We start from the raw sequence: 11,735 nt of genomic DNA on the forward strand, positions 1-11,735 counted from the left end.
CCCAGGCCAGGGGTGACACCCATCCCCCAGGCCAGGGGTGACACCCATCCCCCAGGCCAGGGGTGACACCCATTCCACCAGGCCAGGGGTGACACCCATCCCCCAGGCCAGGGGTGAACCCATCCCCCAGGGCAGGGGTGACACCCATCCCCCAGGGCAGGGGTGACACGCATCCCCCAGGCCAGGGGTGGCACCGTCCTCCAGGCCAGGGGCCTGGGGCCAGCAGGGACACCCAGGGCCCCCACACTTGAGTAATGGAGACAGGGTGTGGGCCAGCACAGGCCTCCTGAGGAAAGTTCCAGAAGAGACCCCCTCACCCCCTGGGCCAGGCTGGCTGGGTGCTGAGGGCCGTGGAGCCGAGCCGGGTGTGCAGCCGCTGCTCCCCAGCCCGAACACACTTGGCCGTGGCTCCCAGATGCCGGCCAGAAATTAAAAACAGATTTTCCACCGAGCCAGGCTTGGGTTTCACAAATTCCATGATGGTGAGCTCGTGGCCATGCCTGGAGAAAGCACAGCCAGTGGCCAGCATGCAGCAGCCCGGGAGGGGTCCAGCTCTCTGGCCAAGTCCCCTCACCCTGAGGTCCTAGGTCCAGGCCACCAGGCTGCACAGACACACTCCAGCTGCACCTCCATCCTCACGGGCACACACCGCCCTGCCCCGCCAGGAATCACCGGGACACAGGCCCAGCGAGGCGGGACTTGGGTGAAGCCCCAGAGAGAAGCTCTGGTTGGTCATCCCCCAGGCTCGGCACTCCCTGCTGCCCTCCAGGCCTATGGGCCACGTGGAAGGACACCGAGGCCCCGCTCTCCCACTGCCCACGCCCCGCCTGCTGGCGGAGGGAACAGACACCAGAGAACACGGCGCCGGCGCGGCCCTCGAAGCCGCGAGCGTGTCTATTTCGGTCCAGTGCCCTAACACGTCTCCCAGCATGACACCCAGAAAACTCCTCTGCTCTTCACCAGCCTGTCTGCAAGCGCCTCTCCACCCGCCACCCCTGGGGGCGCACGCGACAGGCCTCAGATGTAGCCAGGAGCTACCAGACGGGCGGTCACATCATCATCCAGACCAGAGCCCAGCCCAGGGCTCGTCTCCACCCCGGGGCACAGCCCAACCCGACTCGGGGGTCAGCCGTCTGGAGGGCCCCTCACAACGGTCAGGAACCCAGCCCAGGGGAGCGGGGGAGCCGGGCAGAGTGGCACCGTGCCTGGCGCTCTTCTCAGAGGCAGAAGCAAGGGGCCACTCAGGCTTTGGGCAGCCCGGCCTCACCCCATGCCCTCGGCCAACACAGGACACGCCTGGCCCTAGAGGGTGCTGCGGACAAAGCCCAGCACCCTGGCACACCTACCGTCCAGAGCCCACCCGCCGCTCTGAGGGGCCCCAGCCTCAGCCGGCCACCTCCCAGGAGGGGGAGGGGCGCACCAAGCGGGCGTTGCAGCCTGCGTGTGTGCACGAGCCCAGCGGCACATGAAGAGCCCAGGCCCCGAGTGGGGGGCAGTGTGAAGGGAGGCAGCGCCCCCCCGGCAGCCTGCCCAGCCCACGTGCAGACCCTGGCACCCCTCAAATCCGCCAGGCCCAGCCCAGGAGGTCACTCAACCCTCCCCTGGCCCTGCTCCCTGAGGACACACCGGGCGCCTGCCCCGACTTTGGACAAGAACCCGAGCAGCCTCAGGGCCAGCTGGCACCAGGCGCAGGCCCTGTCCTGCCCCTGCCACTGGACTGGAGGCCTGGAGGCCCACTGCAGCCTCCAACAGCCCCGTCCATGGCACGAAGGGCACCCGCTGCCTCAGATGTCAGCGGTGCGTGGGCCCCTCGGGAGTCCAGCAGGGCAGGCGCAGACCCAATTCTGGGGCATGAGGGGACTCTGCAGCGGGGACCCCCGGGCAGGCCTGGGACCTCAGCCACGGGTGTCCTCTGCAAAGCACCTCCCACCTCTGGCAGCGTGTGGCTCCCTGCTCTGGGCGACAGTGCCTGGTGTGTGCCACGAGAGCCTCGCCACGCTGAGCTGCAGCAACCCGACCGTGGGTCTGGGTCCTCACCCTCCCCAAGATCCTGGGAAGCCCCTGAGAGCCGCCTGGGGGCCGTGTGTGTGTCCCGGCCCAGCACAGGGCTCTGGGTGGGCTCCCTGCAGATCCGAGGAGGCAGCAATGGGCACAGCCAGGCGCTCCTGGGTCCTGCCGCACCCGCCCTCTGTCACGCGCCCCAGTTCCTCGGGGGCCACGTGGGGCACTTTCTCTCTCTGTGATCCAGTCCCTGGGCTGCAGATTCGGCTCTTCCTCTCCAGCCAAGGACTCAGCAGAGCTGCCTTGGCCAGTGGGGGTCTGGTCCCAACACCCTCTGAGCCTTCGTGGACTAGCTCCTGCTGGGGGGACCAGACTCGGAAAGCGCAACAGGGGCCGTGGCCGCAGGCAGGGCAGCGCTGGGCTGGAGCTGGAGCCTGTCCGTGTCTCCCAGCCCACTGATGCCGGCTGGCCAGGGGCCTCAGTTTCACTTCTGTAGTGTTACTGTTTGGCTTCCCAGAAACAAACAGCTTACTAGACAAATGTCACAAGCCTCTCGGTAGAGCAGCTGTAGCTTGGGGGTCAGAGACACAGAGCACCCAGCCCAGAGCCTGACCAAGAGCCCCTGGTCAGAGCCGAAACAGGCGCCCGCCCAGCTGTTCTGTCCCCCAGGCAGGGCACTACAGTGCTGGGGACAGAGCTGGTCACCGCATCTTCAGACCCGAGAAAACCAGGAGCCCCAGAAAGGCCCAAAGATGGGGCCTGGCGGCGCAGAGCCTGGTGGCCCCAACACCTACCCCTCAGCGGGTGTAGACCTGGTGGCAGAGGCAGCCAGCAGCCTCACCTCCCAGCCAGAGGGCCACGTGACAGCCGGTTCTCCCCAGCGATGGGGCACTGGCTAAGAGCGAAACAGACAAAGTTGATTTCGCCTAGCAGGGGCTTCCCTGCCCCCCCACCAATGCATAGGCCCTGCACCCTCGCAGCTGCTGTCCACGCAGGGCGTGCTCTAGAAGCTTCCACGCAGCCCCTCGGCGTGCTCTGTTACGTTTGGCACGTTTCTGTCACTCGCAGCCTCAGAATCCTGGTGTCGTGGGACGCTGGGCAAGCGCCAAGAACCACGGACCAAGGACATGGTCCAAAAGACATGATGCTTAAACGCCGGTGACGAATTCTAGTCTTAGGCGGCACCCCTCCCCAGGTATAAGCGCATGGACAGACTCCAGCTAGAGGGACGTGTTTTCCTGTCTCCACACTCTTTCCTATTTTCCAAGTGTTCCATGAATGTGTCTTACTTTCATAAACAAGAAGAGAGGCGATAAATGCTGTTTTTAACCAGCGTGAATCTCCTCCTGATCGTGGAGATGGTGCCAGCGGAGCCAGCCTCATTCCCAGGCACGCGCTGACCCTGCTTGAGCCACAGCATTGAACAGCTGTGGTCTCTGCTAGGAGACTACTGGCTCCTGTGGGTCCTGCCTAAGTGGCCTTCCAGGCTGGCCTCACACAGCCCCGGGCACAGAGCACTCACCAGCTCTGAGGCAGCACAGATCAGAGGGACTCCCTTATCTTGGGCTGAGGCCCAGGCTTCTCTCTGCCTCAGGGCCTTTGCACGGGCAGTTCCCAACGCCTAGAACTCTCTTCCCCAAGGTCTCTGCACAGCCACCTCGGTCTTATCTTTAGGGTCTCGATGGGAACATCCAAAGCACTCAGGGCCCCACACACTGGGCCGACGTGGAAGGTGAGCTGCTATGCCCACTGCACGCCAAGCTCCAGGCAGGTCCTCGCCTTCTGGTCATTCAGAGCCTGGCTCACCGCCTCCACGGCAGGCAAGGTAGCGCCTCCGACAGGAAGCCTCCCCTGACTGTTGGACTTCCGCAGGCCTAGTCCTGACCTGATCGCAGCACCACCACACCAGCCTGTACTGTCCTCCAGCTCACAGCTTCCAGTCTCCCCTTAACTGGGGGAGACAGTGAGTGACAACGAGAGGGACTGAGGGCAGAGAGTGAGTGTGACCTCGGCCTCAGGACACCAGGGGTGTGGGAGGCTTGGGAGTGGGGAGTCGGGAAGGGCTGGTAGGAGTTAAGGGGGCAGATCCCAAGGTGAAGCCCAGAGAGGTGGATGGACCCACCCAAGGTCACACAGGTGGGAAGCTACAGAACTCGAGCCCAGGCTGGGCACCCCGCAGCCAGACACCCGCACGCCGGTCTGCAGAGAGGGCTCTGAGACTCTCCCCCCACCCCCCGCCTGCAGCCATGACAGCCCTGACCTTCACCACGGAGGACAGACTGGCCTCAAGCCACATCAGGTCACAGGCTACGCAACCACCAGGGAGTCTCCTCCTCCTCCGGGCCTGCGACCCCTCCCCTGTAAAACGAGCATCCCGCCCATCAGCTGCCCCAGGTTCGGGGAGCCCCTGGCATGCTGGGAAGAGCCCAGTCCCAGGGGAGCCAGACCGGCAGCAAGCAGGCAGGTGCGGGGGTGGGGCGGCACACAGCAGACCCCAGAAGCCTTCTGCTCCTTCCAGCACCTGCCAGCCCGCACAACCCCTCAGGCCCCACAGAACGCGCAGCAGCACCGTCCTGCAGTCCGTCCATTCAGCAACAGCATGAGCCCCCAAGAGACAGGAGTCGCGGCCAGGGAGCCCCTCCTCTCCAGGGTGGAGGCCCCAGGAATACGGGGCCAAGAGAAATCACAAGCCTTTAGGATGCAAAACCCGACCCCTGGTCTTGCAGAGGCGCCAAGCCCCTAGCACAGGGCCAGCCAGGGCTCTGAGAGCCCGCAGAACAGCCTCCCTCAGCACCTAATCCCTCAGTCACATCCCCTGCAGGGGGCCAGCCGTCGGGGACTCAGGAAGCCCCTGGCCCCCAAGGCTGACTCTGGCTCCTAGGGGGGCAGGGGCAAGGGGCCTGAAGCAGGATTCCGGCCCTACCACCCACTCGCTATGTGATTCTCAGCCAATCTCCTCTTTAAGCCTCAGTTTGCTAATCTGTACAATGGAGACGACTGTCCTCATCTTCCAGATTTGTGTGAGAAAAGGCTAGCGGTAGCCCCAAACAGCACCCCCAAACAGGGTCTGGCCCGTGGGGTTTCCAGTGGGTTTCACCGGGCTCCCAGCAGTGGATGGTGTGGGCAGGAAAGAGCGAAGGTTAACAGCTGGTCTCCCCAGGCCATACCACCCCTCTACTCCTGCATCAGGGGCCCCGCTTCCTCTGGGCGGCCTGGGAAGCAGAAGCCCCTCCCCGGCTGGGCCCAGCCCACATGTGGGGAGAAGACTGCCAGGCCCCTGCAGCCCAGGTGCGTGCCAGACACAGACAGGCTCCCAGGCCAAGAGGGGTGCCCCAAGTCAGGAGGATACGGGGTCCACCACCCAGCAGCGGGATGAGGGTGATGCCCCCACAGCTAGGAATGCTCCCCCAGGGGAGGCAGGAAGAGGCCCCAGGCCAGGGCCCACGCCAAACCATCGCCCACCCACCCAGAGAGGGAGCTCTTTGGGCTGCACACCCAACACAGAGCAGGAGCACGGGGCCCTCACTCCCTACCCGCCCTGCACAGACGGCGCACCGGCCCAGTTTCAGGAACGAGGCAGTGAAGGCTCAGAGGTCAAGTGCTTGCCCGAAAGCACCAGCACAGGAGGGTAGGGGTAGGACGACTCCCAGGTCCTCCCAGGTCCAGGTAGCTCCACAGCCCCGAGCCAGCAGCGAGGTGGCGGGGGACGGAGCCAGGCTGCTTTCCACACCGTGAATTATTCAGCAGCTAATTCTGCTCCGCGGGGAGAGGAGGAGAGAGTGAGTCAGAGCCTCCCCCGCGGCAGAAACCAGGGCCCGCTCAGGAGCAAAGGGCCCTGCGGGAGGCTGGGCTGAGCGCAGAGGGGCCTGGCCACCACTCCCGACGCCTCCACGGGCTGCAGGCGTCGGCCCCTCGCTCACTTCCCACCACATGTCCGGGCGCCTCGGAGGGCAGGAGGCATGGCAGCCAGTTCAACCGTGGTGGGCAGCATGGGCAGGTGGCAGCCCACGGGCCAGCAGGAAAGCCCCACGTGGGTCACAGACACCCCGGGTACCCCTGGAGCTTCAGAACTGAAGTGGCAGAGACCTTGCTAAAGTAAGGTACATTGTCCTGTTCTGTGGAAGCAGAGCCCCGGGGACAGGTGTGGCAGAGCCACCCCAGGTGAAGTTCGTGGAGTGCACGGAGGAGTGCTGTTGCCCTCACACTGGTCAGCCCCCCAGGGCTGGGCTTCTAGAACACGGGTGTCCGGTTTTATAAGAATCCTGCTGTCCCTGGGTGTGCATGGGCCAATCCCTAGCCCCCTTTCTAGTCTGCTTAGACAAAGATCAGCAGGGCTGGGGGACCGGGCACCACGTGAGCACTGAGGCTGGGGCGGCAGGCTCCCCTGCAGAGCTGGGGTGCTTCTGGTTCTCCACCTCTGGACAAGGGAGACCAAAGAGGAAAGAGCTCTGAACTGGAGAGGGGTGACACGGTCCACGGATATCGGACTCCCAGGCCATCTTATGAGCAAAGTCGTTCCCACCCCACCCTGGGGCTCTGCATTCATCACCAAAGAGGAACTCAGAGGCGTTCTGGGTGACCAGGCACCCCAGTCACTGGGTGTGTGGAATCCGGATCCCCAGGCAGGAAGGAAATGTCCACAGCCAGGTCCCCTGCCCGGCACTCAAACAGCAGTGGCTCAGTGGCAGGGGTGGTGCTGGGCTTGGCATGACCCCAGACCTGGGGCTCCACTGGTACAGCCTGGTTACTCGGGGAGAGGGCTGCGAAGGGTCCGTGCCACTCCCCAGCTCTGCCCAGGCGCAGCCCCTTTTCCAGCCTTCCAGACTGAGGCCAATCTGGCGTCCCTGTGGCCAGGCCTCCCTCCCTCAGGGCTACAGGCAGCCAGGTCTCTGGGCAGGCACTGTGTGTACATCCCACAGCTTGGCCGCCCAGCACGGGGTCATTACCAGCCAGGGAGGGCTGGCATCTACCCAGACCACTCACCCACCAAAAGCTTGGCAGTGAGTGGGATTCCCCAGCTGGGGATGAGGGGTGAGGAATCCCCACCTGGCTTCACCCAGTGTTCTCGGGCATCGGCCGTGGTCTCAGGGCCCTGGGTCCTCTGGGTAGGGAGTTCTGCCTGGCAACACCCCCAGGCCGCCCCTGGGCAGGAGCCTTAGCAGGCACTGACAGCTGGCAGAGGGGTCTCCGTGGAGGGCAAGGAGGCAGCTCCTCCCAACCCCAGAAAGGAGGCTCTCAGTGGCTCGAGAAGAGAAGGCTAGAATCTGCAGGGCTGTGGACCCTCCGTGGGGAATTGGGGGGGGGGTCCTTAGACTCTCAAGCAGGGGAGACCTGTGACCCAGGAGGAGGCTCTCCAGAAGAACCGGTGCTATGACCCACGAGAAGGAGTGGGCCATAATCCTCCACGGAGGGTGGGGAGCCTTTAGACCCTCCAGGAGGAGGGGACCATGACCCTCGGGGAGTGGGGCTCAGGACCCACGGAGGAGGAGGAGGCCGTGACCGTCGGTGGGGGATAGGGAATCTTTAGACCTTGCAGCAGGAGGGGGCCGTGACCCTGGGAAGGGGGATCGTGACCCGCAGGGAGGGGGGCCGTGACCCGAGATCTGATCCCCGACCCAGGGGGCCCGCGTCACCTGCTGGTAGTCGGTGTCCTCGGGCCGGAACTGGCTGCTGGTGGTCTCCCAGCGCAGGTTGAAGTGGGGCAGCCGGTGCAGGAGGCTCACCCACCAGGGCGCCGCGTAGCTGACCCCGGCCATGGCGGGCCGGCGGCTAGAGCGCGCGGCCGCCGCGGGGCTCCCTGGCTGGCCTGGGGCGCAGGGATCAGGGGCCCGCCGACCCCGGCCTGGCCTCCCGCATCGCCCGCGCGCTCCTGGGTCCGGCCCGGCCCGGCTCGGCCCGGCTCGGCCCGGCTCGGCTGCGCTCGGCTCCGGTCGGCCGCCCGCGCCCGCCGCCTCTTTGTTCGCCGCCGCTGCCACCGCCGCCGCCGCCTCCGCGCGCCCCCGCCCACCGCCCGCCGCCCGGCCCCCGCGCCGCCATTGGCCGGTCGCCCGCCGGCCCCGCCTCCCGCACCCCCCGCCCGGGCGCCCCGCCCCTCCCTGCTCCCGCCCTGCCATTGGCACGCTGGACGAGGCTCCGCCCACTAGGGCCCCTTCCCCAGGCCGAGGGGCGCCTGGCGGGGAAGTCGCTGACGACCCGCAATCCCGGCAGCGGGCTCTTCGTCCGCTGCACGTGGAGCTGCGCTTCACCCGGGCGCTCGCTCGTTGGTTGGACCATTGCACGTTCACTGAGCTTCTGCAGGGACTGCCTGGAGAGGCTGGGCTGGCTCCTCAGCAAGCAGCCGTGGCTCACACGCAGACTGCGGCGCCGGGTGAGGGACCCAGTGGCCTGTCTGTAAAATACGGATGATTTGGAGGCAAAGCCTGGCTTGGTGACCTAGAGCTGTGTGATCTTGGGCAAGTCACTTAACCTCTCTGTGCATCAATGTCCTCGTCTGTAAATAGGGAATACAATGACGTTAAAACGCTCAGAGAATCAGAGTGTGACCCAGTCCCAGTAAGTGGCCGGGGTGAGGGGTGGGCGTAAACTCAGTTCCTAACGGTGCTTCCCTTTGGGGAAGGTTGGGTCTTATATCAAGACGTAGAAGAAAGACAGTGCCCTGTCCTGGCCTCCTTGAGCCTAGAAATTCAGGCAGCTGCCAGGGAGGGCTGAGTATGGACCTGGAAGCCACACAGCCACACTTCCTAATGGGGTGTCTTCATGCGTGTTACTGAGATGGGGAGCCCATGAACAGACAGAGGAGGCTGGAAACGCTCTAGGTGTTGGCCCAGCACACCCCTCTCTGTGTACCCCAGGGGCAGTGGGTGCATCCTCTTGGCTGTGGCTCGTCACCACCTGGGGGCATCATTTCTGGCCCTCCTGCATTCTGAGAAACAGGTCTCCACACCTGGGGCGCTGCCGTCTGCCATGCTTGGGCTCAGCCAGCTCTGTGGCTGGGCTGGGTTCTTGCAGGCAGGGACAGCTCTGAGCAGTGGCTTCCCAAGAGGCCCGTCTGTCTGCTCACCTGACGGCCCTGACTTTCCCGTTTTCCTGTGATAAGTCTGGGAAGCCCCAATGGGCCTCCTGCAGACAGGCAAGCATGGGACAGGTGGGAAAAGAGCCCTTTGCAATGCTATGGTTTCTACTCTCTGATGAGTCACAGACACCACCCGGTTGGGGACTAAGAGCCCTGAGCTCCTTTCCACGTTACAAGAACCTTCACAAAATTGTGCGTTTTCCTCTGGTAGGGCCAGAAAACCAGACCCAAACATTATATGAAATGGTAACTTGGGTGTACGGGGTTGAATTATGTCCCCACAGAAAATATGTACGAGTCCCAACTCTTGGTGCCTCTGTCTGCGATCTTATTTGGAAATAGGGTCATCGCAGATGTGATCAAGGTACGTTGAAGTCATAGGAGATTATGGAGGGCCCTAATCCAATGACGGCGTCCTTATAAGAAAGGAATTTGAACATGCGTTGCAGAGATACAGAGACATGAAGAAAACACCGTATGAAGGCAGAGGCAGAGATGGGGGTGATGTGTCAAGAAGCCAAGGAACCCCAAGGACCTGCCACCAGGAGCTGGGAAAGAGGCCTGGAGCAGATCCTCCCTGACAGCCTCAGAAGGAACCAACACTGCTGACACCTTGATCTCAGACTTCAGCCTCCAGAACTGAGAGACAAGACACTTCTGTTGATTAAGCTGCGCAGCGTGTGGTCCTGTTATAGCAGCCACAGGAAACTCATACATCAGGCTGTTCAGAGCTTCCGGTTGGCAGGCATTCTGTGTCTCTGATTGCACAAAATGGCAAAGGAGCTTGTCACTGATTAATATTTGCAACGTGTTTGGTGGGTGAGACATTTTCCCACAGGGATCCATGGAGAAAAAATGATAAAGGAGGTCCAGGGTGGAGAAGAGGAGGGACCCACAACATGCGGTTTTGGAAGAGCACCGCCAAAGCCTCTACTGGTGGAGCCTGAGCCTGAAACCTACTGCTGCTTGAGGTCCAGTGTTGGTGAGAAAATCCCCGTGGAACTGAAAAGCCCCTGGAGAATTGTGCTTTCCTGTGGGCAAACAGGATCCAGGGGCCCTGGGGTCTGACGCTTGCAGCGGTGCGATCTCTGCCTCTCTACTCCTGTCCTTGATCTGCAAAACGGGGTTCCTGCGGCCAGGCACCCAGGAGGTCGAGGGTTAGAGAATGCCAGGTGGCAGGGGTAGGGCACAAGGAAGGCCTGCCGCCATCCTACGCCACCCTTCTTTTGCCTGGCACTCACGGGCTGGAGCTGCAGTGGTTCTTCCTGCCTGTCCTGGGTCCCCTGCAGCTGGAAACTGACTTTAGCCCCACTCTACGGATGGGGCAGCTGAAGCCCGGGTCCCACTCTTGCTCAGGTGGTACAAGAATCGCCACCCAGTCAGGGAGCCAGGATTCAGCCTCATGTTGTTGCCTGCAGACTCCATGACCTGAAATAGGGCTCCAGTGGCCGGAGATGCCGGAGAGGACTTGGTCTGTGGCGCTGGCCACTGACCAGCACGCCAAGGGACGTGCCTTCAATGACCTTGCAGTGTGACTCGGGGAGGCGGCCGATGGAGAAACGGCTAATCTTCCCCCAGCTAAGGAAGCAGCCCAGGCAGCGATAAGGAGCCACAGCCTCCCATCGCCTCCACCACGGGGACCCGGAGCCGGGGAGCCCAGAAGGCCCAGCAGGGCCAGGCCTGCGCGGGCAGGAAGGCCCCGCTGAGCCACCCTCAGTGCCCACACCCACGATCTCCTCCGGCCTCAGCCACGTTCCCACATCCCAGAGTGGGTGGTGAGGGGGCTTTCGAGGCTCAGAAGTGAAGAAGCTTGCCCCCCATGGACACATTCAAGCGGCAGGCAGATGGACCTTGGTTTCCTTTATTTGAAATGGGACTAAAAATAGTCCCACCTCCTGGGGAGGTCACGCGGCCCAGGCTGTGTGTGGAAAGCCAGGCCGTATGACCCGCTCCTGGGGTGCAGCATCTTTGGACACTGTTCTTTTCTTGCTCTCACCCAGGTCTTCTCAGCTCCAAAGCCCAGGTCTTTTCCTTTCTTTTCTTTTTAAATTAACTACCTCCTACTCCAAGTCACAGGGCCTCTGAGCCCCAGCCTTTTCACGGCTAAAATGGGTAGAGTCCTGCTTGGATCATAGCAACGTGAGCGTATGTAAAGTGACATGACACCGCAGCACCAACCCAAACGCCCATCGGCTGGTGAACGGATCGACAGAACGCAGCACCGTCACTCGGAGGAATATTATTCAGCCATAGAAAGCAATGGAGCACTGACACCTGGTACAACACGGATGAACCTTGAAAACACTGCGCTCAGTGAAAGAAGCCAGACACGGAACCCCACAAACTGTATGATTCCATCGAAATATCCAGAACAGGCAGATCCACAGAGACGGAAAATGGATGAGCTGTTGCCAGGCGCTGGGAGAGGGGAATGGGGGGGGGACCGCTTAATGGGTGAGGGGCTTCTTCTCGGAGGGATGAAAAGTTTTGGAAATACGTAGTGAAGGTTGCACAACATTGTGAACAAAGTTAATGCCACTGAATTGTACACGTTGAAATGGTTATGCACGTTTCGTCACAGGTACAAATGATTACATGTGCAAGGGCCTCACTCAGTGTCTCCCTGACCACCTTCCTTCTTCTTTCCTCCCCCCCCCCCCCC

The 11,735-nt window shown here is 62.7% G+C and overlaps 1 protein-coding gene across 2 annotated transcripts in view; it reads right to left on the bottom strand.

Annotated features, from left to right (window-relative positions):
* Positions 1–7,963, bottom strand: part of TTYH3 (tweety family member 3) — a 29,140-nt gene extending 21,177 nt beyond the window's left edge. The window contains exon 1 of one of the 2 annotated variants that reach the window (XM_027125623.1): positions 7,635–7,963. In XM_027125623.1, coding sequence (XP_026981424.1) covers positions 7,635–7,757 — 123 coding nt within the window. In that variant the 5' untranslated portion in view covers positions 7,758–7,963. The remainder of the gene's footprint in view (positions 1–7,634) is intronic. The other variant, XM_027125622.1, reaches the window with a different exon arrangement.
* Between the last annotated feature and the right edge of the window lie 3,772 nt (positions 7,964–11,735).

The sequence above is a fragment of the Aethalodelphis obliquidens genome, unplaced genomic scaffold (genome assembly GCF_003676395.1).
Source record: "Aethalodelphis obliquidens isolate GAN/ISIS:26980383/991018 unplaced genomic scaffold, ASM367639v1 scaffold30, whole genome shotgun sequence".
NCBI lineage: Eukaryota > Metazoa > Chordata > Mammalia > Artiodactyla > Delphinidae > Aethalodelphis > Aethalodelphis obliquidens.